This window comes from Acipenser ruthenus, chromosome 1, assembly GCF_902713425.1.
Source record: "Acipenser ruthenus chromosome 1, fAciRut3.2 maternal haplotype, whole genome shotgun sequence".
In the NCBI taxonomy this organism is placed as follows: Eukaryota; Metazoa; Chordata; class Actinopteri; order Acipenseriformes; family Acipenseridae; genus Acipenser; species Acipenser ruthenus.
The window spans coordinates 105,555,557-105,583,283 of NC_081189.1; the positions used below are offsets into that span (position 1 = coordinate 105,555,557).

The 27,727-nt window shown below is 37.2% G+C and overlaps 1 protein-coding gene across 14 annotated transcripts in view; it reads right to left on the reverse strand.

The window, feature by feature from the left end:
• Nucleotides 1-27,727, reverse strand: part of LOC117420565 (actin-binding LIM protein 2-like) — an 87,517-nt gene that overhangs the window by 36,893 nt on the left and 22,897 nt on the right. For all 14 annotated transcript variants that reach the window (XM_034034035.3, XM_059033268.1, XM_059033257.1 and 11 more), the window contains exons 2-6: nt 23,924-24,061; nt 14,180-14,363; nt 6,298-6,410; nt 3,887-4,013; nt 1,700-1,793 (exon numbers count right to left, since the gene is read on the reverse strand). In XM_034034035.3, the coding sequence (XP_033889926.3) occupies nt 1,700-1,793; nt 3,887-4,013; nt 6,298-6,410; nt 14,180-14,363; nt 23,924-24,061 (656 nt within the window). The remainder of the gene's footprint in view (nt 1-1,699; nt 1,794-3,886; nt 4,014-6,297; nt 6,411-14,179; nt 14,364-23,923; nt 24,062-27,727) is intronic.

Consider the following 27,727-nt stretch of genomic DNA (forward strand, 5'->3'; position numbering starts at 1 on the left):
CCATAAAATGACAATTTTAAATAGGTTTATGATCATTAGGAAACACACACTCTACCATTTATATTAACAATATACAAAAAATATACATCATGTTTTTCCAGTGTGTACTATGATTAACGTATGATATGTTAAATAAATGATAAACCCTTTGCTGGCTTTGATCGACAGTATAAACATCCTCTGTTGTCACGCCGACAGCTCTGGAAGACTATGGGCTCTTTCAAGCCTTATTAAGCGACTCTGTGGCAGTGTGGCTAGGTGGAAGACCTGCTGGTGTACAGGTGTGTCTGGGGAATATTGAGTTGGCAGGGAGGGGGTTAAATTCCTCCCTGTCAAAACATGTGGGAATGTGGCTGGTAAACTGAATAAATAATTCATGATTAATTACACTCCAGGTGTGATCAAAAAGGGTGCTCAAGGGTGTTGATATTATTTTTAATGTCAGTGTTAGTAGAGGTGAAGGTTAGTGTGGGATTGTGTTTTTTGTATCAGTGGTTTTTAGGGGAGTTCTGTGCTGTGTTTATGTGAAAGCAGCGGCTTGGCCTGCAGCCACAGGGTATATTTAAAAGTCTTTGTCGTGTTTTGTTTAAACCTTTTGTTTTGGCCACCGTGCCTTTGTTTGTTTGTTCTTTGTGTTTTATAATTAAACGTCCGCATCCACGTTTTAAACTTGCAGCTTCTGTCTCTGGGTCTCTCTTCCTGCCAGTTACCAGCCTTGGTTGTGACGCTGTTCTGTTCAGACTCTAACATGTATTTAGCAGTAACTGGATAATATTATGACAGACAAGCAAAAATGACATTTTCAAGATGTGATGCTTTTGGGGCTTGACTCTCAAATCTCTCCAAATTGTCCAAACCCAATAATTATCCAGGTTAGGTTTAATAACATTGAAATAAATACATTCTCTGAATCAAAGAAAAATATTGCCAGTCATTTTAAATGTTTTTCTTTTTTTTTTTTAAACTACATTTGTCAATTTACATTGGTTGTACTATATTATAAGGCGGTATGCTCATGGATCCCATTTGCCCCATAATGACATTACGTAAGCACTATTGTACTGTATTCTAGTTATAAGGAGAAACACAAATTACACGGTCTCTTACCTAAGGCTCCCAACTACAGCATTATAAAGGGGGATCCCTGTTCAACTTTAATTTGTGACTGCCAATATTGGCCAGGCCCCAATAAAAATGGATTTGCCCCATCTTTTACTTATGTATATTGTAGCAATTCACATAGTTTCATTGCAAAATAGGTAAGCATACTGCACATGACTTAAATCAAATGCTAATGTGTATTCAATGGTGTCTTGCCAGTGACAAAGCCTTAACTTCTTGTGTTTAGTCTCACATTTCAGTTTCATTGTCTAGTATGTAAATTACTTAAAATGGAATATTATGTGTAGCTTCAATTGTAGCTTTTCAGCTTCACTAACATTTGTACCTGTAATCTTTTAATGGGTGCAGGTTTAAGTTAAAATTTACTGTAATGCTGTCCCCAATATCTTCTTCATTGGTCCTTCCACCTAAGGGAAGCTAAGGGCAGATAGTTATCAAACAGGATCATTTATTTCTTGTATGAAATATTCCCCTTTAGCAGTCCCAGTTTACAGCAAGACGCAGAATTGAATACTGGATATGAACCCACGACAACGTGCCAATGGGATCCAGGATATACACGTATCATCCTCCTTACCTCTAATACTTTGCCAGTGATGTATTTCTTACAGTGTTCACACTGGATGCCGAACATGGCATGGTAGTCAACTTCACAGTAAGGAATTCCATTCCTAAATGATGCAAGGGAAAAGTTAAAAATTAAGGCAAGACTCACAAGAAAAAAAAAAAAAAAACTTTTTGGAAATGACATGCTTTATGTCCAAATTTATCATTGCTGTCAAATAACTGGGAAAAGGTTTGGGTTACTCTGAGGCGTAATAAGTGAAGTACCTGTACATAAGCTTTTCAAATTCAGTATATTCGTGTATGGTGGCAGTGGCTATGATTCGGACCAGCTATCTCGGCCAGTTGCTTTCATATACTGTTCTGAATGAACTGTGTATATTCTTTGCTGTAACTATGCACTTTTTAATTTAATTTTTTTTTTTCTGAAACTGTAAATTTAATTTAGTGACTTTGCTAGTACAGTACACATGAGCTGAGCATCTCATGAAGAGTCCCCGAAACTATAAAGATTATTTATTGAAATAGTTAAATAATGGTTTCTAAAATAACTGAGAAGTTAATTTAAACAGAAACAAAATTAGCTTGAATTCTTGATATTCTCTAATTCATTCCTTGACGACTGGATCTACACAGTAAGTGGCAGAGGTTGTGCGGCCTGATACTGAATTTCAGAGCTTTTACTTGCACAATATTGTTTCAGGCTGTCGATATTCATTGTGAGTCGCTCAGATTAAATGTGTCTGGCAAAGTTGTTACTGCCTGTGCTGGGCATTCCTCCTGTGGCTGAAACCTCATCCCACAGCTTTGTTGAGGAGCTTCCAAAAGATCAAGGTCGCCCGCCCCCATAAAGAGAATACAGAAACACAACTGCGTACTTCAACAGTGTGACGTGCAGCGGCCTAATGTGGCAGTCCAGAGAAGTTCTGATACACACAAGTCTAACATCAATTTTTGTCTAGGTAAAATGTGCTCCATATAATCTAAGTTTTTTTATTTATTTATTTTATCATTATTATTATTATTATTTGTTCTGGGAAAACCCAGCCAGGGATTCACATGTTCTGCACCCAGTCTAGTTAGTATTTGTTTTATCATTTGTTTATTTAGCAGACGCCTTTATCCAAGGCGACTTACAGAGACTAGGGTGTGTGAACTATGCATCAGCTGCAGAGTCACTTACAATTACGTCTCACCCGAAAGACGGAGCACAAGGAGGTTAAGTGACTTGCTCAGGGTCACACAATGAATCAGTGGCTGAGGTGGGATTTGAACCAGGGACCTCCTGGTTACAAGCCCTTTTCTTTAACCACTGGACCACACAGCCTCCTAGTTATTAAAGCTACCTTGTTAGGAAAAGTTACAAAAAAAAATCTGGTTCCAGGCTTTTCCTCAGTCTACCTTGAACTTACCAGTTATTACATGACTAAGTCTCCCCTCTATTTCTTAAAGTGGGACACAGTGGTCTTTCAATTCGCAGTTGCAGTTCCAAGTTAGGCAACAGACCCACAACCATCCCCTTTTTTAACATTGTTAAATGCTTCCATCCAAATTACGGTCAGCTAATTAGCACCTAAGCGTCCATGGTGTTATCATCCATTACTTCAAAACACTTCATTTAAATGTAAGGTAAAACTCTGAAACTAAGTCAAGCAGACTAACCTTTTAGATTGTGCCTTAATCAGTGGCACTAGCCAATACTGGATTTATATCGGGAACAGTCAGTCACATGAATACAATATACTTCTATCAGGCAGAAGATCATCTAATGAAAATCATGTTGCTTACTTAGAATCCTAATGATGTATCAAGTACGAGCATTAGACCAGGATTTTACAGTAGGTTACACTAAGAAAAGCAATATTAATTTTGCAATGATAAAAGACTGTATGAATTGCTTGACCCCTATTCCCCACCTTATATGTCCCTAACAGTTCTTAAATTGGCCACATCCAGTATAACTGACTGGAATGGACGAAGCTCATATACCGTACACATATAAATAGAACCCAATGCACTGGTGAATAACGAGTCAGACATGTGCAGCTGTTCCACTCCTTTAGGTTGTCCATAGTATACAGGACCGTGATAGGCTGATGCAATATAAATGTAAGAAGTATTACATTTTAAAATTGCCAGCTGTTGGCTGGCTGGAGAAGTGATGGTTTAGCAATAAGGATGCCAAATGGGAAACACTTACTTGCTGATGTATTCCGCATTCAGCACTTTGTTACAAATCTTGCACTTGAAACAGCCAAGGTGCCAGTGTTTGTCCAAAGCTACCAGCGACTGTTCATTTCTAAATTCCTGTCCACAGCCACAGCAGTCTGAAAAATATTTAAATATAAGTGAGGAGTATGCATTATAGTTACAGCTCCTGTCTTTTCCATTTAAATCTGAGACAGAACCTATCATTTTAAATAATAAAACTAGACGGTCTGACTGGTTTATCTCTGAGATTAAGGGCTTTTACAAATATACTCCCCAAAGGAGATATTTCAGCTAATTACATTTTTTTTAAAATTAATGTATAAGTGTGGCAAGATGGCTTGCTGGTGATATCAGACCAGGAAGGAGAATGGACACAGACAGTACTGTGGTATGGAAGCGCTGATGCGCGAGTTTATTATACATAAAACAAAGATTTAAACAAACCAAAACGACACAGTGGCCATTGTTGTCTTTTAGTTTTACTTTTTCTTCTCACGACCAACCCGAGTGCAAGAGCCGTGCTCCTTTTAAGCAGCTGTGTCAGGACTCGATTGCTTGTTAATTATTCAATCGAGTCCGGGCATAGTCTGCACATAAACTACTTTACACCCCTGTGCCCAAATACATACATTTAAATCCTAATAATCCCACACCCCATGTGCACCAATACATGCTAGCTATAAACAATAACACACCACATAAAATACAAAATACGCACAGGGGCGGGGTACCCTAGCAGCAATAAGTTATTGAGACAAAGTCATTGGTTGCTCCAATTGATGCATTTGATGCTATTATAAAAGTTAATAGAGACATATAATAAAACTCCCAATAAAAGGGTTGTTAAATAAAACATTACTGAGAGCAAAAAGGATTTTGCTCTTTTTCAAAAGTTATCAAAATCTGACTACGGTAGGCATATTTTGCCTCAAATTTGTTTCAGAACACAAGAAATAACTCCATTGCCCTCCTTCATAACACTAGTCGGGAGCCATGGTTACAAGACAATTTGTGTTGCACATTATAAGGAGAATAAAAGTACTAGCCACGGAGAGTGAACCAGATGGACCAACCAAGATTATCACCGTGTGTGTAACCGGGATAATTGCATAAACTTTTGGGTAGGGATAAATTTAGGGGATTTTAATCCCACCAAAGTTTAAATTTAGTTTGTGCCGGGAGAAGGTTCCTGAAGCGGGACCTCCCGGCACTCGGGCCGAGCTTGTCCACCTTTTGTTTTATTAACTGTTTTATCCACTGTGTTTTGTATTGTATTTTTGTATATATTATGCGCACCTGAATATATATCCTCCCGCACTAGGGCTACCATTGCTGGTACTCTAGTGGCGGCCACAAACCACTGCAACTGCCCGTGCTTTAATAAACCCTGGATGCCTGAGTGGCGTTTCAACATCAAAACCCTCTGAGTCTCTCACCTCTCAGCGTATACCCACACAGTAACAGCAGACCCCTGTTACACAACTGAAATGACATACATGCTATAGTAATTGGGTAACATCAGTAATCAATATTAAGGGATCATAATGATGTTCTTAAGTTTAAGAAAAGATTACTTTAAGATTTTCTTATTAGTGTTAAACCAAAGATTTTCAAAAACATTTCTTTCCTCACATTTGCATAATAACTCTTACAAGGCCCTTAATGATTTGCTGCTGTAATTTTAGTTTTCCAGACTTTATTATTAGTTTATTAGCAGTCGCCTTTATCCAGGGTGACTTACAGAGACTAAGGCATGAAATATGCATCAGCCGCAGTCACTTACAACAACGTCTCACCCGAAAGACGGAGCACAAGGAGTTTAAGTGACTTGCCCAAGGTCACACAGTGAGTCAGTGAGTGAGCCGGGATTTGAACCGGGGACCTCCTGGTTACAAGCCCTTTCTTTAACCACTGGACCACACATCCTCCAATACAAGATTGGGTTTCGTTGTTTTGCAAAGGCCGCACTGCAATTTCTACTCACAGTTTCCTGCCTCAACTCAATAATAATAATAATAATAATAATAATAATAATAATAATAATCTGTGAGGTTTAAATGAAACTTATACTGTACTATATCACATTACATTCCAAAGCTATTCCAATTTTCTATTTCTATTTCAAGTTGCAATACAGGCACTTTCTGAAGATGGAGCAGCCCAGACTAGTTACAATCCAACAATGAAACATTACATTTTGGGTGCTACATTTCTTCGTTCCCTTTGTTTTTTTATAAATATTTTCTACCAATTTAAAATGGCCAATTCATGTCGCTTCACTGCTGCAACCCATGTACCATTCAGGGGGGGTTATAGATCAACAAGAGACAACCATTCCCGCTATCAAGCCAATCTTTATGATGCATTCATTTACATGAACGAATACTAATGAATACTTACTTCTGACTGCCTGGATCGTTACTGGGCTGTGGGCAGGCATGGGCAGTGAACATTTTTGGCAGATGCAGTCCTTCCCGTTAAAGGTCACTCGATCTCCAGGGGGAAATGCTTGTCTGAAAACAAAAAAGGAACATTAAAGTAGCCTGACTTAGAAAAAAACATTTTAATCTTATATCAGTAGAATACAGTACAACACTACAGCTTTATTTATCATAACTGCATTGTAATTACTTAGTAATTACACCAGAATTCATATTCATATGAAAAGGTTGAGCTGAAGGGACACAAGCTTCATCCCTACTTGAAAGCTCCTTGACTGCATAACAGTGAGAGCCAAAATAAGCATGCTTCTGCAGCAGTGGGAGGTAATAAATTAATTTTCAAGCACTGTTTAGACATTCATTGACAAAGGCAATAGCTAAAATGATTGTCTACTTGACTTAGTGCCACTTGCCCTGCCGCTGGCTATAGCTTTCATACTCATATATCACAGTTCAGCAGTTCAGCCAGTTCATATTGGGGCGGGGGTAAGAACATAAGAACATAAGAAAGTTTACAAACGAGAGGCCCATCTTGCTACGTTTGGTTGTTAGTAACTTATTGATCCCAGAATCTCGTCAAGCAGCTTCTTGAAGGATCCCAGGGTGTCAGCTTCAACAACATTACTGGGGAGTTGGTTCCAGACCCTCACAATTCTCTGTGTAAAAAAGTGCCTCCTATTTTCTGTTCTGAATGCCCCTTTATCTAATCTCCATTTGTGACACCTGGTCCTTGTTTCTTTTTTCAGGTCAAAAAAGTCCCCTGGGTCGACATTGTCTATACCTTTTAGGATTTTGAATGCTTGAATCAGATCACCGCTTAGTCTTCTTTGTTCAAGACTGAATAGATTCAATTCTTTTAGCCAGTCTGCATACGACATGCCTTTTAAACCCGGGATAATTCTGGTTGCTCTTCTTTGCACTCTTTCTAGAGCAGCAATATCCTTTTTGTAACGAGGTAACGAGCTGCTTTATGAGATTCTGTGATCAATAAGCTACTAACAACCAAACGAGCAAGATGGGCTGAATGGCCTCCTCTCGTTTGTACACTTTCTTATGTTTTTATGTTCTTAATAACCGAAAGCTGTGGATTGCTACTGGCATGTATTTAACATATCTCTCTCTCTATATATATACATATGTACAGTATATTAAGGAGCATGTGCACATTTTCGGTTTTTATGAATATTACCCCTAATCATAATGCAGATTTTTTGGAGGTTCTGCTACGGCGCTACCTTGAATGTATAATACTACGATTTTTAATAAATAAATACATGATGGATACTCCCTGAATGTTTATGAAATATTATTTCAATACTATGTTTTTTTGTTGTTTATTTTTTTAATTAATTCATGGTTCGTAATACAGTACTGTATTTCACTGACAGTTTATTGTGGCATTGACATTCTAAAATCTCTGAGCCGGGTTGCTTAGTAACCGATTTAGAAACTGAAACTGCCGCACAAAACTCTAAACAGTTGTTTTTATATTACCGAATTTATATATTACATCATTATATTGCACATTGTGCTTATAAAGACCCTGTGCTTGCACTGTATTTTTTTTCTGAAAAAACAAAAACTAAAAACAAATTACTAGTAGTATACCGGTAGTGTTTAATGCAAAACCCTATAAACCATAATTTTATACATGAATACAAAAATATCTGTACCTCCAAATAATAGCTGATCTCTGTTTATCACGGGATGGGATGGGATGGGATTTTCTTTGACAGGACAGGATGGGACGGGAATTTAAAAAAAAAAAAGTTACGGGACAGGGTGGGAAAAATTTGGACAGGACCAAATTTTCATTCCCCATGTCACTCTCTAGTGTCCAACAATAAACCATAACAAAACTAAATCCTTTGCAACTGTACATTTTAAGAACTGTGAAACTATATAAAGTCTCTCAAATGTAAACATCTAACATTATGTAAGCTACATCCAGCTGTTCATCATTGTCTCCATAGCCTGATGAAGTTTCTATTTCTATTTTTTCTTTTCAAAGCCACATTGTTTGTACAGGTTTTGTAACAGCTGTTGTTTTATTTTATTTATTTATTTTATTTAGCAGATGCCTTTATCCAAGGCGACTTAAGCCAAGAGGACACATAGTCTACATGTTGCTAGAAAATGTAGAATGAAATCTGCTGTTTCTACATTGTTGCTTCAGATTGCAGGGGACACTATTCTACAGTATGTAGAAATTGTAGCTAGAATGTTGATGGACAACATGGGGAAGACAATACATAGATGATATTTCCTATCAAAAAGTTTATTAGTGTTTTTTAGTGTCCACATAATTTTCAACAGCATTTGTTTTGTTTTGTCAATATAATAAAATAAACTTTATTCTTAAATATGTATATATAGGATTGTATTAGTAATATTTACCCTCGTCATTTTTGTTCTGAATTTGGTTTTTTGGCTTGAATGTTTTGCTTGAACATTTTTCTGTTTTTATTTGAGCAAATAGACATGTAAATAAAACTAATTGTAAATAGAGAGACATTGAAATGTGATTATTGTTACATTTTTTTATTATATTGTTTTGAACAGAATTCCCAATTATGCCTTTACCTGTGTAACAATATTTGCAAGTTGCGTCTGTTGAACTGCAATGTTCAACGGTTTTAAACCAAAAGTAGGACTCATTGTATCCATTACTATTAAGTTGTATCAAATGAAAGCCTTTATTTGAGACAAAATGACCACTGAAAACACAATTTGGGAACTTAAAAATAACACACTGTTAACATACCGCTAACACACCGCTGTAGTTTAACATGAATGCTCTAATGCTTCAGAAATCATACCAAACCGCCTTTTTTTGTACTTTATAATATTAGACTATAATGCCAACAAAACATTATGTTTAAAATGGTTCATAATAGTAAATAGTTTTTTCCAAGGAATATAGTATTAATAATTGTGTTGAATTAACACCGCTCCACTACATCTCATGGCATTACTGACAAATTGGTCATTAACTACCAGGAATGGACCGATTAACACTTATTTACTTGCCTATACCACCCAAAAAAATCATCCCGAAAAAAAACAATAAGGAAAGTCTCTCTCAAAATATACCACACCGGCTTCACATTCATTTTCTCACCAATTTTTCTTTTCGCCAGCAAAGAAGCTAGTCACATGACTTTTTACATCACTTTCATTGGCTGATTTATTCTATGATGTAATGTTGCTTCTACAAAATCAACAGTCCTTTGAACAGTTGCCTTAAACTTGTAGCTTGTACGTCACTTTCTACAATTTTTGTTTCATTTTCTACATTTTTCTAGCAGCATGTAGACTTGTGTCCCCTCGGCTTTACAGAGACTAAGTCGCTGCAACTTTCAGTACAGCTGCGTAGACACACTTCAGACCGAACAACTCATTTGACCACTATCGTTATTAAACTCCAGCTATTGGTAAATCTTCAGCCAGTTTGCCTGAAAATCTATCTATTTTTTTTACTTTCCCTTCGCTTATAGTGCTGTTGTATCACCATGGCTGTATGTAAGCCTCTAGTCTAATCTATATATTAGTCAGTAGTGTGTGACCGAGTTTAGTAAAAATACTATATTATATTACTTGTACCTTTGAGAGTGAGTGGCCCACTTTAAATAGAACAGATGCACTGGAGACAACAAGGGCATCTTTGTATAAATTTGGCTATCACATTCCACCCTACAAAACTCCTCAGGTAAACCAATTCTAACTTGTGACCACAATACTTATAGCCAACCTGATTTACTCAGACTTGATCAGTCTGTACTGGCTTCTTCATAGTATATACTTTGTAACCTCATCTACACACTTAACATTCTTTCATTTAAATCAGCCCAAGGTTTGGTTACTTTTTAAACCAGAAATATATTTTAAAAATATACTGTACTAACTCAAATAATAGTGCTAGAATGGCAGGGTTTTTTTTTTTTTTTCAAATTATGTAGACCATAAGCTACTGAACTTTCAGAAACAAATAAAGTATTTTGCGGAATGTGCACGTAAGTATTTTATAAATTGTGTACAGATTATTATTTTTTTTATCAAAATCAACGTCAAAGTTATTCACGCACTTCACAATAACTTGTGAAACAGTGTTGTAATTAACAGCCTGCAGGTGAAGTGTATCTGCAAGGACAGCTTTCAGTTCTAGTATGTCAGATGCATGGTCACCAATTAGGTCTTGCAAAACAAATACAATGTGTAACCCATACTGATCTTGGGCATCAGTAGACTCATCAATGACCGCTGACAAGCAACCAGACTGTTTTACCAATTCCATAATCTCCTGCTTGTGATACTTGCCAACTTTAGGAAAGTATTCATGTCTCAGCTGGGCTGATGAAGGAATCGCTACACCATTTGCTACACTCATTCTGAAGAATTTATGTAACTTTTGGTTGTCCAGTTTTTCAAGAGGGATATTTGCGCAAACAAACGCCTCTGCCAGGTCAAAATGTAACGTGCTTAGTGCTTCACGGTTTTCAGTGGACTTTTGGAACATGGAAGTCATTGTTTTTTGGTTTCTTTGCAAGTAAACTAAAGCAGTCGCAGTACTGCTCTGGATTTCCGCTTTTCCCTTTCGGTGAATCTAAATGCCTGTTAGCAGCCAATTCTCAGTAGTGATCTACAGTAACGTTGCAGGATGTACAGAAGAGCTCGCCTCCATAGCTGTGTAAAACTCTTGCTGTAAAACTCTTGCTTCATGTGATCTGCTGCAGACACATTTTTAGCCTTTTCAGAGACATCCATTTTCTTGTTTACAGTGTGCAGTACTTTAATTTCCTGCCTAGATTGCATATAGTCACATGACATAATCACTGCACAGCGCTGTGTGCATGGTGAATAGTGCATGCTATACAGAGCTATACAGTTTTGTTAATGTAATTTTTTTTGTATGAAGTACAAATAATAATTACAAAATAAAATCGCGGAATTGGGCTAATCACGATTTACACAGGGTCTTAGGTATAACTGCAGTGTACAAAAAAGAAAATTAATGAAAACTTTTTTTTTTGGATGTACACAAAAGGTTTGAATCATTTATCATTTATTTCAGGACGCTTCATTTTTTCTCTCTACATAGATAAAGACAGGCTTTAGTCTATTACATCCTGAAATAAATGATTTTTTAATAATTAAACCTTTTGTGTAAATCCAAAAAAAAACCTTTTTTTCATTTTTATGTTAATATATCATATCTTTATTTTTATATAGCGCCTTTCATAGTGGACCACCATCACAAAGCGCTTTACAGAGGTAGGCTCAGCTGTGCATTATATGCAGAGTCAGTTACAATAGGACATTGATTTAACATCTCATCTGCAGGATGGAGCACAAGGAGGTTAAGTGACTTGCTGAGGGTCACGCAGTGAGTCAGTTGGTGGCAGTGATTGGGGTCAACCCCATCGCCAAGTTGAGCACCGTTCATTGACATTTTTAGAAAGCCAAAATCGTATTCCGCTTGTGCAGACAATTTACTCAAAGCCGACCTGAATAAGAACAAATACCAGAACAAGATCTGACCACCCCTTCGTGTCAAAGTAAGACTAGTTTGAATTATTTTCCAGGGTAGCCCCAAAATGTGTCAAATTCTACTTTGGAAATAAAAATTTAAAAATAAATAAATGAACGAATGAATGAATAAATAGATAAATAAAACGCATTGCAGACATATGCTTTTAAATAAAATCATCAAACTATCCGATTTATTTATATATTTCAGAAGTACTAAAGTGGGCTAAGTGGTGTTTAATTGTTAAATCAATATTGCAACAAGCATAATATCAAAACATTCCAAAATTATAAATATGCACTAAAAAACCCAGTTCTAAAACAAAATGGTCCAGCAAGTAGCACATATGCATTGAAATACTGAATACTGTATTGTTAAACTGAAGACGGGCCATGAAAAGCTAACTAACTTCAAGGAATGTATTGTATAGTGTATGTTCAAACACTTATAAATCCTGCTAAAAACTAAAAACAGCTGTGTACAATTCTACTCAAATACCATGTTTGTATTAGGTGGATGGTTTGGTCATTTTATTTAAAAGCACATGTCTGCAACATATTTATTACCGCATTGACACAATGCTGAAGTTGACTTCTTATTCAGCCTTATTCTTATTCGCATCCCAGCTTCTTATTCGCATCCCAACTTCTTATTCAGCCAGCTTCTTATTCGCATCCCAACTTCTTATTCAGCCAGCTTCTTATTCGCATCCCAGCTTCTTATTCAGCCAGCTTCTTATTCGCATCCCAACTTCTTATTCAGCCAGCTTCTTATTCGCATCCCAACTTCTTATTCAGCCAGCTTCTTATTCGCATCCCAGCTTCTTATTCGCATCCCAGCTTCTTATTCAGCCAGCTTCTTATTCGCATCCCAACTTCTTATTCAGCCAGCTTCTTATTCGCATCCCAACTTCTTATTCAGCCAGCTTCTTATTCGCATCCCAACTTCTTATTCAGCCAGCTTCTTATTCGCATCCCAACTTCTTATTCAGCCAGCTTCTTATTCGCATCCCAACTTCTTATTCAGCCAGCTTCTTATTCGCATCCCAACTTCTTATTCAGCCAGCTTCTTATTCGCATCCCAACTTCTTATTCAGCCAGCTTCTTATTCGCATCCCAGCTTCTTATTCGCATCCCAGCTTCTTATTCAGCCAGCTTCTTATTCAGCCAGCTTCTTATTCGCATCCCAGCTTCTTATTCAGCCAGCTTCTTATTCGCATCCCAACTTCTTATTCGCATCCCAGCTTCTTATTCGCTGATATGCACAAATGTGAATAATGCGGATCCAGCGGATCCTCTTTGAAAATAACTCCCATAAAGTAAAAATAATGTATTGCCTTCATAGCAGATACATGACAATTGATGAATCAATGATATGCATCCCCACTGGGGATAACAACAGCCTGTTGATAAAATGAGCAGAATAAAACACGTTTTATCAACATCCTGACCAATTAGTCAGGTGGCGTATTGCTCTTGAACCTATTTCAGACCCCACAATTTGTATAGGCTCAGGTGAGGGCCTCCAGGTCCACAATAGGTTAGTTTTACATGGATACAATTCATATTCAAACTACAGTATTTTAGTAATTGCATCTTATTTGCAAATACAGCACTGTGAAAGTGTTTGCGTTATTGGGAAAGGGTCTGCATTTCCCCACTTGTTCTCTCATCAATGAAATTGAAAACCCACTGGACTGAAAAGTAAAAGGAAAGAACTTAACTTGACCCCACCTGCCAATCCAGCAATTTAAAATGTACACTACTCAAGCAATACATTGCTCAACTGCCTAAATCAGTTACTACGAAAGCATACAGTTTGATATTTTCATAACGCTGCAAAGTTCTTCACTGTAAAACAAATAAACCAACTAAGGGTTTTGCTAAGGGTTTTCTGGAGAAAACAGAAGTCTAGACAATCAAGCCTCAACAACACGACTCGCCATGATAGAAAGCAGATTCATGGTGAATCACAGAGTGGCATTCATTCATTGTGGAGAGTGTCTCACTGTTACTTGCTTACATAATCTGACCCTGGAACGAACTGTAAAGTGAGCCAGAGATCTGGGATTTACAATTGTGTAGTAAGGGGACTTTAGTTTCTGTCTCAGGAGGTCATGGAATGGTTATGGTAAATGAGTATTCAGATTGTTATAGGCATCCACATTTAAAATAAAGTCATCCATAATGGTCAGGCAGGGAGAGTAACTTACATAGTAAGGTTTTACACAAATACATGAGTATTACACCCTAAGATTTGGGTAGCAGTTGATTTTTAGGTCTGAGATCTGAAGATTCAAGTTATTTGTTCCTACCTGCAAACAGCACAGACAAAACAGTGTGGGTGATACGTCTTCCCCAGGGCTGAAACCACCTCTCCTTCAATAAACTCATCACAGCTAAAGCAGCGTGTCCCGTAAAGTCTCTGGTAGTCCAAGCTACAAATGTACTCTCCTTGTCGGACGAAAAATCCTCCCTGGCCCAAGTCACTGCCGCACACTGAAATGAGAAACCAGGTACACTTGTAAGAAGGGCAGTAGTAAAACAGTGCATCAGTTTTATACGTTTTCAAGTTGTTGGTTGTTATGCTCAGAACAAGGCCTACCAAATTATGCCATAACTATCATCCACGGTTTTCAACCAATTGCCTTAATTGTTTTTCCCCTAGTTAGCTCAGTTTAGAAACCCACTTAAGACGTTCAATACATTGATACAGAATCTGTTCTTATTTTCCCCAAAGACTACTGCAAAAAAGATTCAGTAGGTCTTTGAACAAGGACACTATTAATGTCATAAATCCAAGGTCATGCTGGATATATGGCATCACTGCCAAACCATGTTCAACTCTTTTCATTGTTAAACCAGAATTGCGGAATTGTTGTATATCACAGCCAGTCACTGGTATGAGTTACAATGAAACAGTCATGGTAAACGATGATACTTTTGTAAATCCTGGAGTCGTGTTTAACTCTAATACATGTAAATAAATTGCGCCTGGTTAAACTCCCCTATGTGTGCTGGAGAAATGCTAAAAAGTATACTATTTCTTGCGGCTTAAGCTCTTGGACAATGTGAGATAAATACTGTAAATGAATTCAAAAGGTCTCCAATTACCCAACATCCATATACAATGAAATACATGTCAATACAAGTATTCTGATCTGTATTGATGTGTTCAAATGTCTTAGATGCCTCAGGGGTAGATGTACTAAAGTGTTGCGGCTGTCTCAATAGTCACAAACCAGTTGCAAACGAGTCGGAAGTCTAGGGTGAAATGTACTAAACATGTGCAATGCTGTTATACAATTAAGGGTGTTCCTGCATACATTCACAAAAACAGGGGTGCAAATGAGGGTTCTCAAACATTATAACGAGATGTACTAAAGCTGCCGGCAATTGCGACACTTACAATTGCATCAATTTGTTTTGCAATCATGATTTTGGTCATCATTGTTGTTGGTATTTCCCAGTGTGCTTTTTCTCAGGAGTTGCCTGTTGTGCTCAATGCATTTTTGAGGTGAACACCCAAATACCTATTTTTGCTTAAAAGCAGGGTGTACTTACAAGCCTTGAAAACAAATTTCTATGACATTTCTGGTTTCCCCAATGTGTTGGGAGCAATAGACTGCACACATGTGCCACTAATCCCTCCAGCTCATTTTGACCATCTGTATAGGAATAGGAAACACACATATTCTATTAATGTGCAGGTGGTTTGTAATTGTGCACAATTTAGCACTGCACCCCTGACTTAAAAAAAACCTGACAGGATACATTTGGCTATAGGCTACTTATGATTTAGTGGTATAATGCTAAATTTGTTGCTAGTCCCTTGGAATTTGGATTAACGAGAATTGACTGTCCTGTAAGTATCATAACTTATCCATGGTCTATTTTGTGTTGTCTTGGCTACTAAGTATGCCAAGTTAATAAAAATAATAATTAAAACCATTTGGTTTCAATTTAAAATCATCTTTTATTCACACTGTACACCAATGTGTACAATGCAGCAGCATGATTTATTTTGTGTTACTGTTAGCCTACAGACTAAAGTAAAAAGTGTGCTAGGTATTCATTTGATTTTACTACTGTTCTGTATAATGTATAGGTGTACTGTACAGATTTTTTTCATAATGTAATGTGTAGCCTACCCAAAACACATTAGTGCCATTTCAGTGCAATGATTTACATTTAAAATGCATTGAGCACTGCATTGTGTGTGATTTTATTGTAGTTTTTTAAACCCGACACCTACTTATGTTGGACAAACATGTCCGATTTCGAGGGGCTACTGTATGATTACGAAAAGCTTTTTGATAGAAACACATTTTTATTTGGGGTTAAAGGTGGGGGCCCCACTATAGAATCTGATTGGATTAAACTGCCTTTCATTATTTATTTGGAAAAATGTCACATGACCCTGGCAATGCTAGAGATCTCGCTAAGATGACACAACAAATGAGTATATTGCCGCTCTCTTTATTAAAACATTTTCTCTTAGTACATACAACAAAATTTAGAGGGAAAAAAAGTAACAATTTCCATGTGTGGTGTTTTTAATTATGTTTATTTATTTATGTATTTAAGGGATGGTCCAATTTTCATAGAAGTCTTTTTTCCAGTTGGATCAAGGCCTTTGAATTCCACAGATGGGTGGGAAAAGGATCAAAGGTATTGCCTAATACATTCAGCGGCTGCATGCACTTGGAAATGAACCCAGGACCTCCTTTTTAGTAATTTACTCTAATAATTAGAACATACTGCCTGTGTTTATGATGACCAAGAGAAGCTCAGCATAATATGATAATATATTCAAGAGAAAAGCTGCAAGAAGTATAAACTGTTTGCTTTCAAGGGCTACAGGTACATGATCAAAGAAGCCAGGCTTGGTATTCTTTCACATTGATCTTTTTTTCTTGCTTTATGGAGCACTGCTTTTTGAAAATTGTTAAAAAAAAACAAAACAAAACAAAAAAAAAATACAGACTATTTTTTGGTTACTTTTTCTCCCAGCAAATCCCAGTTTCTTTGTAAACCACCTCCCACGACTCTGAACACTTTAGTGTGGGAAATGAAAAGGACAGCTGAATACGTGAAATCTGATTGATCTTTTGTCTGGATACACTGTACCCTTCTACATTTTTCTTACTTGCTATCAACATGCGGATTGATTTTAGTACAGTGGAGGTAAATGTACCGTTGTAAGCTTCAGGATATTTAAATAATGCCTTCATTATGTTTCTACAGAATTTTAATGTAGTCACTGATTCTGTACACCTACAATCTCGCTCTTATCTTTACAGTTCACTGAATGTAATTAGTTGTGTTTTGTAAATGGGGTAATTTTGTTTGTTTGTCCTACACTATAAAAATATAAAATAAATGATGTATACTTGAACTCAATCATTTTACAGTTTTGTTTGATTATGTTTTCAGTTTCTTCAGTCAGACACTTATGCTAGCAGGCACAAAGAGAGCTTCTTCTCATATCTCTGCGAGCAAGGTCTCCTGACCTCAACACCTGCCAGACAGAGACCAAATCTCGAGTAAAACTGTATTTTTTTCCATAGGTGTGTTGACACAGTGTATACCAATTTTAATATACACAAATGCAACTTTTAGGCATTTAACTTATCCATATAACTCTAGTTTGTTATAATTCAAGGCCACTAACATTTCTTGTTTCTTAGTTTTCTAAAAAAATCGACCTAGGTTAACACTTTGAAGTCCTCAGTTGTACCTGATATATAATGTATATCCATTTGTGTCATAAAGTCATAGTTACGAACAGCAAAAACAAATGCAATGTTTTTTTTTTCCTTTCTAAAAAATGTAAGTTAACAAACTGACTTCACAAGGAAGCTGTGTGGTGCAGTTAAAGAAAAGAGCTTGTAACCAGGAGGTCCCTGGTGCAAATCCCACCTCAGCCACTGACTCATTGTGTGACCCTGAGCAAGTCACTTCACCTCCATGTGCTCCGTCTTTCGCGTGAGATGTAGTTGTAAGTGACTCTGCAGCTGATGCATAGTTCACACACCCTACTCTCTGTAAGTCGCCTTGGATAAAGGCGTCTGCTAAATATACAAATAATAATAAACACTTTGAAAATTTGATTATTAGAATCTTGTAACACAGAAGAAGAGCAACAATTGTCAAAAGCTGTATGAAATAATCAGTATGTGTAATCAGAAAGTTTGTTATATAACTACAATCTTTGGTTAAGTCCCTATTCACACTTGTGTCTGGAAAAAAAACATCAAAGGGAATGGTGTGTCAATATATTCACACAACAGTACAGGAATGTTTATCAGGAAATGTTAGACATATTTTCCAAAGTCTATAAATGGGTCCTGTACACAGTGTAATGTACTGCGACAGCTGATGATGCCAGAATGTGGCATGATAGTATCTGACAGTTCTGGGACACACTGACATCACTTCCTTCAACAACTGAAAAAACTAAAACAATCAGAGTTTGTGAGGCAGTGCAAGTTATAACTTGTTTTGTTTTTTTTAAACCAGGTTATTCGGATTTGGATTTTCATTTCTCTCCGTGTTCCTCTACAACCTCCTTGCGACGACCTCACTATCTGTTAGCATTCAAACCCATCTTAAAGCAATGTTATAACCCAAAGAATACGATGGAGTTACCATGGGAACAGTGTCATGAAAATGTGTGGCAGGATTTATATTCCACATAAAATAAACATTACACAGGGTTGTGTATACATGTATATTACACCTCCAAAAATCAGACTTATCTATAGAGTATATGTGTAAAGTGGCAGTATTTTTAGAAAAAGAATGAACTCTAGGCCATGTTGACTTATGCCGGTAGTAAGCTCTTAATTAAAACAAAACAAAACAAAAAAAACAAAACATAGGTGCTTCTTATCATACTCATCACTGCAATCTTTATATTATGGTTGAATGGCCTTCATTGCACCCTAAGCAACTGGATCATTGGCTTAGATTAGTTATAGAACCTTGATTGGGAAAACCCCACTATATCTGTGTAACCTAATACAGTTCTGTGCTTCAGTTTACAATTTAAGATTAGATTAATTTATTAGATTGGTTCTGTCCACTGTTTTTGTGTGTAATTAATTTCAGTTTGCGGCTGCTCACGACTGGAATGAATTTCAAATCAAATTAAAACTACCAAATTTTGTTTTGGAGGATGTTTTTAATCTGAATTCACTATTATCTGATGCATGTGTTGTACTTGTTAATGTGTGTGTTTTTTTTTTCTTTTTTCTGTGTTGTATTTGTTTGCTTTGTGCTGCTGTGATGTTTGCCTCTTGATCAGATCGTCGTTGTAAATGAGAATTTGTTCTCAATCTTCTTATCTGGTACGATAAAGGTTAAATGAAAATAAATGAAATTAAATATAAATTAGAAAAGAGGACTTTGGAATTTCAAAAGGGGTTTACCGTCGCTTAAATGTTTACTGTTTCAACTGGAAATACTGCCATGTTAATCCTATTTGAAAGAATCTTAAAAGTCCTGTCTGAAAAAATCTTAAAAATCTGATAGAAATGAAGGTCCTGTTTCCAGTACTCTCACAGTAGTTAACTTATTACATATGCAGTAATTGCCTACTGATTTAATTGGTCCCTCACAAAGATGGCTCAGTTCAATAAATGACCTTTGGTAGTACTGAGGGCCACAATACCAAGATGTCACTTTTCAAGGTATGTGAGATTTAGTTGCAATTACATTATATGTAACAAAAAGTTAAAACTGCAAAAATATATTTAAGCTATGTTAAGAATGAATATAGTACTATGTATGCATATGAGAAAATCCAGGATAGTATTATTAAACATTTAGTGGTTTCTAACATAATTTCTAATTTGATCATCTCAGCACCAGTGTGACTGTCAACTACACAACAAGCTGCCAGGTAGTCCGATATGTAGTGATTTCCCTGGATATTTAAATGTGGGTCCTTTTATCATGTAACAGATTGCCTTTCACTGAGACTATTTATATCCCAGCAGACGGTTCATATACCATATACAAACACCCTGTTACTCGGCTACTCCTACACACTCCTTATCCTTTCCAGGCAAACCGGATTTATCCTCAAAAGGAAGGCAGGTTATATATATATATATATAAAGAAAAAAAGAAAAAAGAGAAAAAAATCATATATATATATGATACGTTTTCAGTGTGAAACGTGACACACTGTCAAAATGAAAACATTACAAAGTTAGTATGGGGTGTGACCTCCCTGAGCATTAACACAATCCTGGCAGCGCTGACACATTGACCAGATCAGCCTCTGGATAGACTGCTGTGGGATGTTCCACCACTCTTCCTGTGCAGCTACAGCCAGCTGGCGAAGGTTGGCTGGTCGCGGTTGTCTCCTGTGGATGGAACTAGCGATTTGGTCCTGCAGATGTTCTATTGGACTCAGGTCAGGAAAAAAAACTGGCCACGGCAAGACCTCAACATTGTTTTCTTGAAGTCGTTCGATTGTAATCCTAGCACTGTGGGGTCTTGCATTGTCCTGCTGTAAAATAGACACTTCCAGACTGGCTTGCAGGAATGGAAAAACTGTTGCCTCAAGGACTTCATCAATGTATCGCTGAGCAGTAAGGCTGTACTCAATCTGCACCAAAGGCGTTCCTCCCCACGTTATCACACTTTCACCGCCCCACCGGTTTGCTTAAACAACGCAACAGTCAGCATAACAGTCCTGGGCCGGTGTGGTGACCCTCTACCATGACGTGGCCTGTCCCTCACAGAGCTAGCTTCCTGGTTTCTCTGGACTAGTCTGCTGATTGTTAAAGCAGAACATTTCATTCTCAAGGTAACTTCTCTCACAGACAGACGGCCTTCAATCATGCCGACAGCAGCCAGGCGATCTTCATTACTCAAGCGGGGCATGGTCCTGTCTTTCGCTGTTCTTGCTTGAATTAAAATCATGTCTTTTCAAATGGCTATTTATACAGATTCTTAATCAACTCATTTTGGCAATTTTAACTCAACTCAAGGCTCTTTTTATATATACAAAAAACATACAAATTGCATTGCCATTACATAATGTACATATTTAAGGGATTCACCAATTAATCATTTGTCTATTAATAGAATGAGTATTAATGAGTATTCCAACAGAAACCTCTTTTAGTTTACACTTTCCGCTCACATACTGAATCCGCTTGCCCGGTGCTCGTTCTGGCTCCATGCATTACCTGTATCAGTTTCATTTTATTTCACGTGCTTTGCTCTCTGAGGTCCAGCTCTCCTCCCCAATTTCCATCTAAGGATCTGCAGGGCTCAAGTAGGAACTGCCGCCAGCCCATGAACCTCCCTGGAATGCTACAGCTCGTAAGCGATCACACATCCCTCCACATGTTCAACATTCTTTAGGTAGCATACTCTAAACATTTGCTCACTCCGGGCAGTATTCATGAAGTTTTAACGTGCCAGTAAATGCATTACATTTCAGTGTTTAAAAAGCCACCTTTTCTTTTGAAACTTTTAACTTTTAAAAATTGATACTGAACTTTTACAGTTTAATATGTTCATGATGGTAGTCCATTTGAACGGAATCGTCTTCATATTTAATTTTTATTTATTTTTCATGAATTGCCCCGGACATACGTCTGGAAATGGGCTTTGCTTTCTATAACTGGCTGTGGACAGGAGGCCTGGTGGGTGACGTCAGACCCTGAAGACACAGGCACAAGTACTGCAGGGTTGAGACGCCAATGCGCTCTTTCTTTATTAAACAAATAAAATATCGGACCAGAAACAAAACACTGAACACCAAACAAAATGGCACAGTGGTCAAAATAAACAGATACAATTATTTAAACAAGTATCGTGCTGGTTTTAACTCAGCCCGCGCTTAGCAATTGTTTTTAAAGTTTGTCTCTCTTACTTTCTCTCCTCTCCCTCGTTCCTACTCTCCACTCTCATCCACCCTCTATGAGCAGCTGCTTCGCTTTTATATACGTGGCCATCTCCCAATTGGTAATTACTTCATTAATTTGGGAGATGGCCACATTACGCACAAGTTTAGCTGGATGGTGGATTTTAACCCCATCCATGCTGTAAAACAACAATAACAAAACCTTGTTTTGTTTGAAACAAACACAAAACAGTACATTTAAATAATAACAATACACACTAACACAGAGGCGGGGTGTGCCTCATCACACTGCCAAATACCTCATAAAATGTAAACCTTTTAAATCTATTTCTGCATTATTGAATTTTTTGGTGCATACAGCTTTTGTAATATTGAAATAAACAAAGGTAATTTTACTTTTAATCTGATTTTATTTTGGGATATTTAAAATCACTGTTAAGATACGATATCTATTAAGTTAATGGGGAATATTGTGTAAAATATTACATTCGCTATATACTATGAACAGAAAAAGGATATATTGAAGATATATATATATATATATATATGAATCTTGGAATTTTAATTTAATTTATTTACATTGACTGATAAGAGTTAGATACGATTTTCTTTTAAAATACTACAATTAATTTAACTACATAGGTAGGATTCTTTTAAGACCCAACTTGACAAAGTTTTGAGATCAATCAGCTACAGCACTTAAATAGGCCAAATTGGAATGCATTAAAACATTGTGTCATCAGTTTGGCCTTATAGAGTAATCAAAGGGAAAACATGTGGCCCATTCCTTATTCCGTAAGTGCCTAATTATTCTGCAAGGTAAGTCACTGACATACTTACCTTGCTATTGCTGTAAATACTACATTTGAGAAAATAGTATCATGATATATAGATGCCTCCATACATCCTCCAAATTCAGACACTCTTGATAACTTGTGCTAAAGAATGTCCATAGCAAGATTCAACACAATTGGATAAGTGGTTCTTTTGATATATGTAATAGTCTAAAGTGTAACATACATACATACATACATACATACATACTGTACAGTACACATGAATCCCCAGGGAATAATAACCATTCTCATTTTCCCAGTAAGCATTAAAGGAACACTTAGTTCTCCACTATATTATTAAATCATAGTTTGTTATGTCTGGCAAGAAAAAAAAAGATAGAGATGTTTAATATAAAAGCAAATTAGATGGTTTACAATAAACACAGGAAATGAATTGGAGGTGTTGAAATAGTATGTATATACAGAATCGTTGGTTTACTCTTACATATGTTTTAAAATAAAATGTAGATACTGAATATATTTAACAAACTATACACTCTTATTCAAGTCCATTCCAAAACATTGCATGTCAATTTAACTGATAATTTGTATTACTGAGGTATGAGAAGCCAGCTCTGCACTCTCAAATTAAATGACCAGACTCAGTGGGCAACAGCAGATATTAGAAAGCAATACTGGATCGCATTTCACACACACACAAATGGCTATGTGTTGAAAAATGCCCTGTTGGCTGAACTCTTGCGCCAGTGCTGTGCAGCCCAGGGCTTGAGACAAATTAGCTGTGCACACCAATATTAACAATCACTAAAAGACAGCTATGAAATTAGATATCAGGAAAATGTGGTTGATATGGTTGAAGGTATCCATTTAAGTGTATCAGGGGCGGCACATTGCAGTTATTAATAGTGATTGAGCACATCTTCAATTACTTTCATTCACTTGTTTCTGCATGTTACTGAAGTATTCTGCTGTTTCTCTGAAATGGAGTGTTGGGAGAACGCTGGACAGTTTCCTAGCAACGAGGCTGCTGACGACTTTGTGTCTTCCAGATGGTATTTTTGGATTTGGTGAACCAATGATGCAGATATATGCAGGAAGCAGACATAATAAAAGGGCTATTGAACAGGGAAGAAAGTAATGTCATTTATGAGGTATATAATCCCCTGAAATTCAAGCTTGAAGCTTAACATTAGCCAACCTACACATTTCACAAACTGTTGTACAGTAGAAATTGGCTGTCAGAAATGTATCTCAAAAATGCACATGTCCACTAAAGGTATGCTGAAGCAGAATGGTCCATTCAAATCAAGAATGTACTGCATAGTATGTGCTAGTAAGGTCATAGTGTTACAGAAGGAAAATATATGAATTACCTTTGCATACGAAGCACTTGATATGAAAATGCTTGTTTTGAACCCGGAGGACCTCTCCTTTGCAGGACTTGCCGCAGTTGTGGCACAGGATCCCTTGCTGCTTCTCAAGAGGGCTGTGTACAGCCTGCTGCTGAAATACTGCCAGGGAAAAAAGAGCATGTTAATTTGGAGCACCATTCGATCATTATTAGAACAGTAATATAAAGCTTGAACTACAGTCATGAGGATGTATGTAACTCTTACTGATGCATACAGTGTATACACGGGTATACTGACACTTGGGTACGGCCTCTGAACAATTTGGAGCCTTAGCTTCTGCTATTAAAGGATCTCATTATCGCATGCTTCCTTGGATAAGTTGGCACTGATTTACATAACTTACGTTCGATACCCCTTTAGTTAACTCCAACACATTCACCATGGCCGGTTTTGGTCCAAGATACCAATTGGAGAATACAGCAAGGTATCAAATATTAAGGCAATAATTTAATGACACAGTGTTTATAATGCCCTGCAAATTTCAATTCGCTTTGTCAAATGATGTCATGGATGTATATTCGATACCACGGCCAAAGTGGTGTGAATAACCCAGAGAGTTAAAATGAATATGGCGGCCAGCATGGTCACAGGTCAAAATGAAGGCTGGTCAAGGTCAATCCACCCTCAGCTGTTTGTCACTTTATTTCAAACGACGTGGCAGCCACAGATTGGAGAGGCGGTTGCACTCGTTTACCAAGGGGACATGTGTGACGGCATAAAAGGGGACGGAGAATCGCAATCTGTTCCTTCACTTTGGTTTGAGTTTTAAACCTGTAAGGACTGTGAAAGACCCTGTGAGAAATTACGTACTGTGAGTGGTTTGTTTGTTTGTCTGTAATTGTCTTGTGAATTACTACACAGCTAACACATTTCCAGAGCTGTTGCCAAGGGCCAGCACAAAGCCGGAACACCACATCACCATGGAAATAAAAAATAATGGGAATATCTATGTTGTGTATAATTTGTAAACTTAATTTATTTGTGGATTTTTGTCATGCAGACCATACATTTATTTAGAACACACATATAAAATGCTGATTTTCAATTACATGGCATGTGGGCAAAAAATCGGACGGCATGGATTAAAATATATATAAAAAAAATTAAACCCCTTAGTCATTTACCCTCATTTGGGGGAATATTTTGCCACAGCTTACTATATACAAATCTTTTAATGTGCATTATGCGATCTTTTTTTGGTTAAAAAGAAAAAAATACCGTAAGCCATCTATGTATATTGGTTGAAATTTATTTTCTTATGATGACATCTACTTTTGTATCTATTTTAGTATGTACGATTGTAGGCTATATATAGGCTTGCTACTTTTCAATATTAATCAGTAAAAGTCGTTAAACATTGAATTCCCAAAAAATATGAGTTTGACTGTGTAACGGGGGGAGATCTATGCTGACTATCTGGTGCATGTGTGGTACTGCAGGAAGGGGGCAGCAGCCTTGTAGATCTGCCTCAGTCATGGCAGTGACACGGAGAGGTGGGGAAGAGGGGGTGTTGGCTTTCCCTCTCTCTGAGTAGCTGAGAGGCAGGCCTTGGGGGATTGCTCGGCCCATAAGTACTGCACTTGGTTATGCATTCGGGTGGCCTTAATTGGAAAACACACAGAGACGCTGGCTGAGAAGGCCAGTGGTTGGAGCGAGCAACCAAAACAGGCAAGCACGGCTGATGAAAACAGCCACAAAAAAATAAACAATTTTATTAAAATCTCTGGTTACGTACCCAAGAGGATGTGTGTAGTGATAGGGGAACCTTGGCCACCCCATTGTATCGTGCATATCACCGTAGGACGGAGATCCCGAGCTGACCAGCTTAGCGGCAGTGGGGGCAGTGCGTAAGCAGCATCTTTATTTTGTAGTTTTATTACTGTGTTTTATTTTCCCTTTTAATTTCGCCTTTTGTTTTTATTATTATTTTGAGCACCTGTGAGTGTGTTTGCATTGAACTGTTTACCTGTGTTGGTATTCCTGTGGACCTGATTACCGTTGCCGGTATTCAGGCCACGGACAACAGCGCCCTCTGCGGACTAAAATAAATCAGTGCACCTTTGCGCCATTACAAATAAAGTTCTGTCTCCTGTATGTCAGTGAATTGTCCACCACCCTTCCACAAACTGAAATAAATTTATATAGGATAAACGACTTGCTATTTTATTTTTAATTTTCTTACCAAAAATAATCATTTAGAAATCATCTCTAGTTTGTATAGTTTTTATACTTACTGTCTGTCCCGTCTCTGTTCCGCTCTGAATGGCTAGGGGTCACTGTCAGTCATCTCAGTGGTCTGTTAGTATTGTAGTTTCACTGTCACTTTCACCCTGTTCTGACATCGTTGACTGAAGCAGTGCTAGAATGCTCGTTTAAATGACTGTCAATCATCAAGACCTGCACCGACTGTGCGCTTTCATTTGCCAGCTACAGCGCCTGTCATTCAAAGCCCCTACTTTGAATTTAGCGGGTTAAGGTGTAGATAAGCTTTTGCTATAGGTATACGGTGACAGTTACTAGTTTGATTTGAAAATGGTGCGCATGAGGAAAACACTTAATAAATATTGTGTACAATAATAATTTATAATAATAATAATTTATTTCTTAGCAGACGCCCTTATCCAGGGCGACTTACAAGATATCACATTATTTTTACATACAATTACCCATTTATACAGTTGGGTTTTTACTGGAGCAATCTAGGTAAAGTACCTTGCTCAAGGGTACAGCAGCAGTGTCCCCCACTGGGGATTGAACCCACAACCCTCCGGTCAAGAGTCCAGAGCCCTAACCACTACTCCACACTGCTGCTGTACAATACCCTGACTGACAGCTGAAGTCTCTGTAAAAGGACGAAGCGGCCCCTCTGCCTTGCCTTCCAGTGACACTGATTCCAGCTGTGCTGATGCTGGAGAGGGGAGCTCAGAATCCGAATAATGCAAGTTAGTTCTGTTCAACTATCTAATGCTTTGTTCTGTGCATATTTTTACTCGTAAAATGTATGCTATAAAAGTCTGTGTATGGTACGTTTTCTACGGTTTAGTTGAGAACATTTTTTAATTTGTGTAGGATCTTTATCTTTACAAGGTATAGCTCCACTGTGACTAAACATTATTTCAATTAGAATGTTGGTAACCATGGTTTTGTTGCATGTTTTTTTAAAGCATAAAGGTCGATTTCACCCATTCTCTGCTTGAATTGAAAAATAAAGATAGAAAAAAACAGTAAATTTCTTCTAAAATAAACATCGATATTAATCATCGATTTGGCAAAAAAATTAAAATCGAATAGTAGCAGTATACCATTTATGTAACACTTCATTATATATTTATTAAGCTTTTAAAATTACGATAGAACTCCCTAACCAAATACACAATTTGTTTATAATTAATTGTTCAGTGAATTCCTCTAATCATGCATTTTCTAGTGTTACTATTTGCTCGCCTCCGTGATAAATGAAGTCAACATGATTAGAAGTAGCCACAGAACACTTACAGTATTTTAAAAACATTTTATATGCATACAAACAAGTGACGGTAAAAGTGTACATTGTACATAGTGTGGGGGGAGTCTGACAACATTATGAATTACGTTTAGGTTACAAATGGTTAAAATAAGTGAGTAAATCTAATTCATAACCACAAGTATAGAAAAAAAAAATATTTTCTTAAGTACAAATATTGGATTATCGAGGTAGTCTGTAAGAAAATAACCCTGGTCCTGTACACTCTCTATATTGTCAGTGTCACAGACATGGTCCGTTTG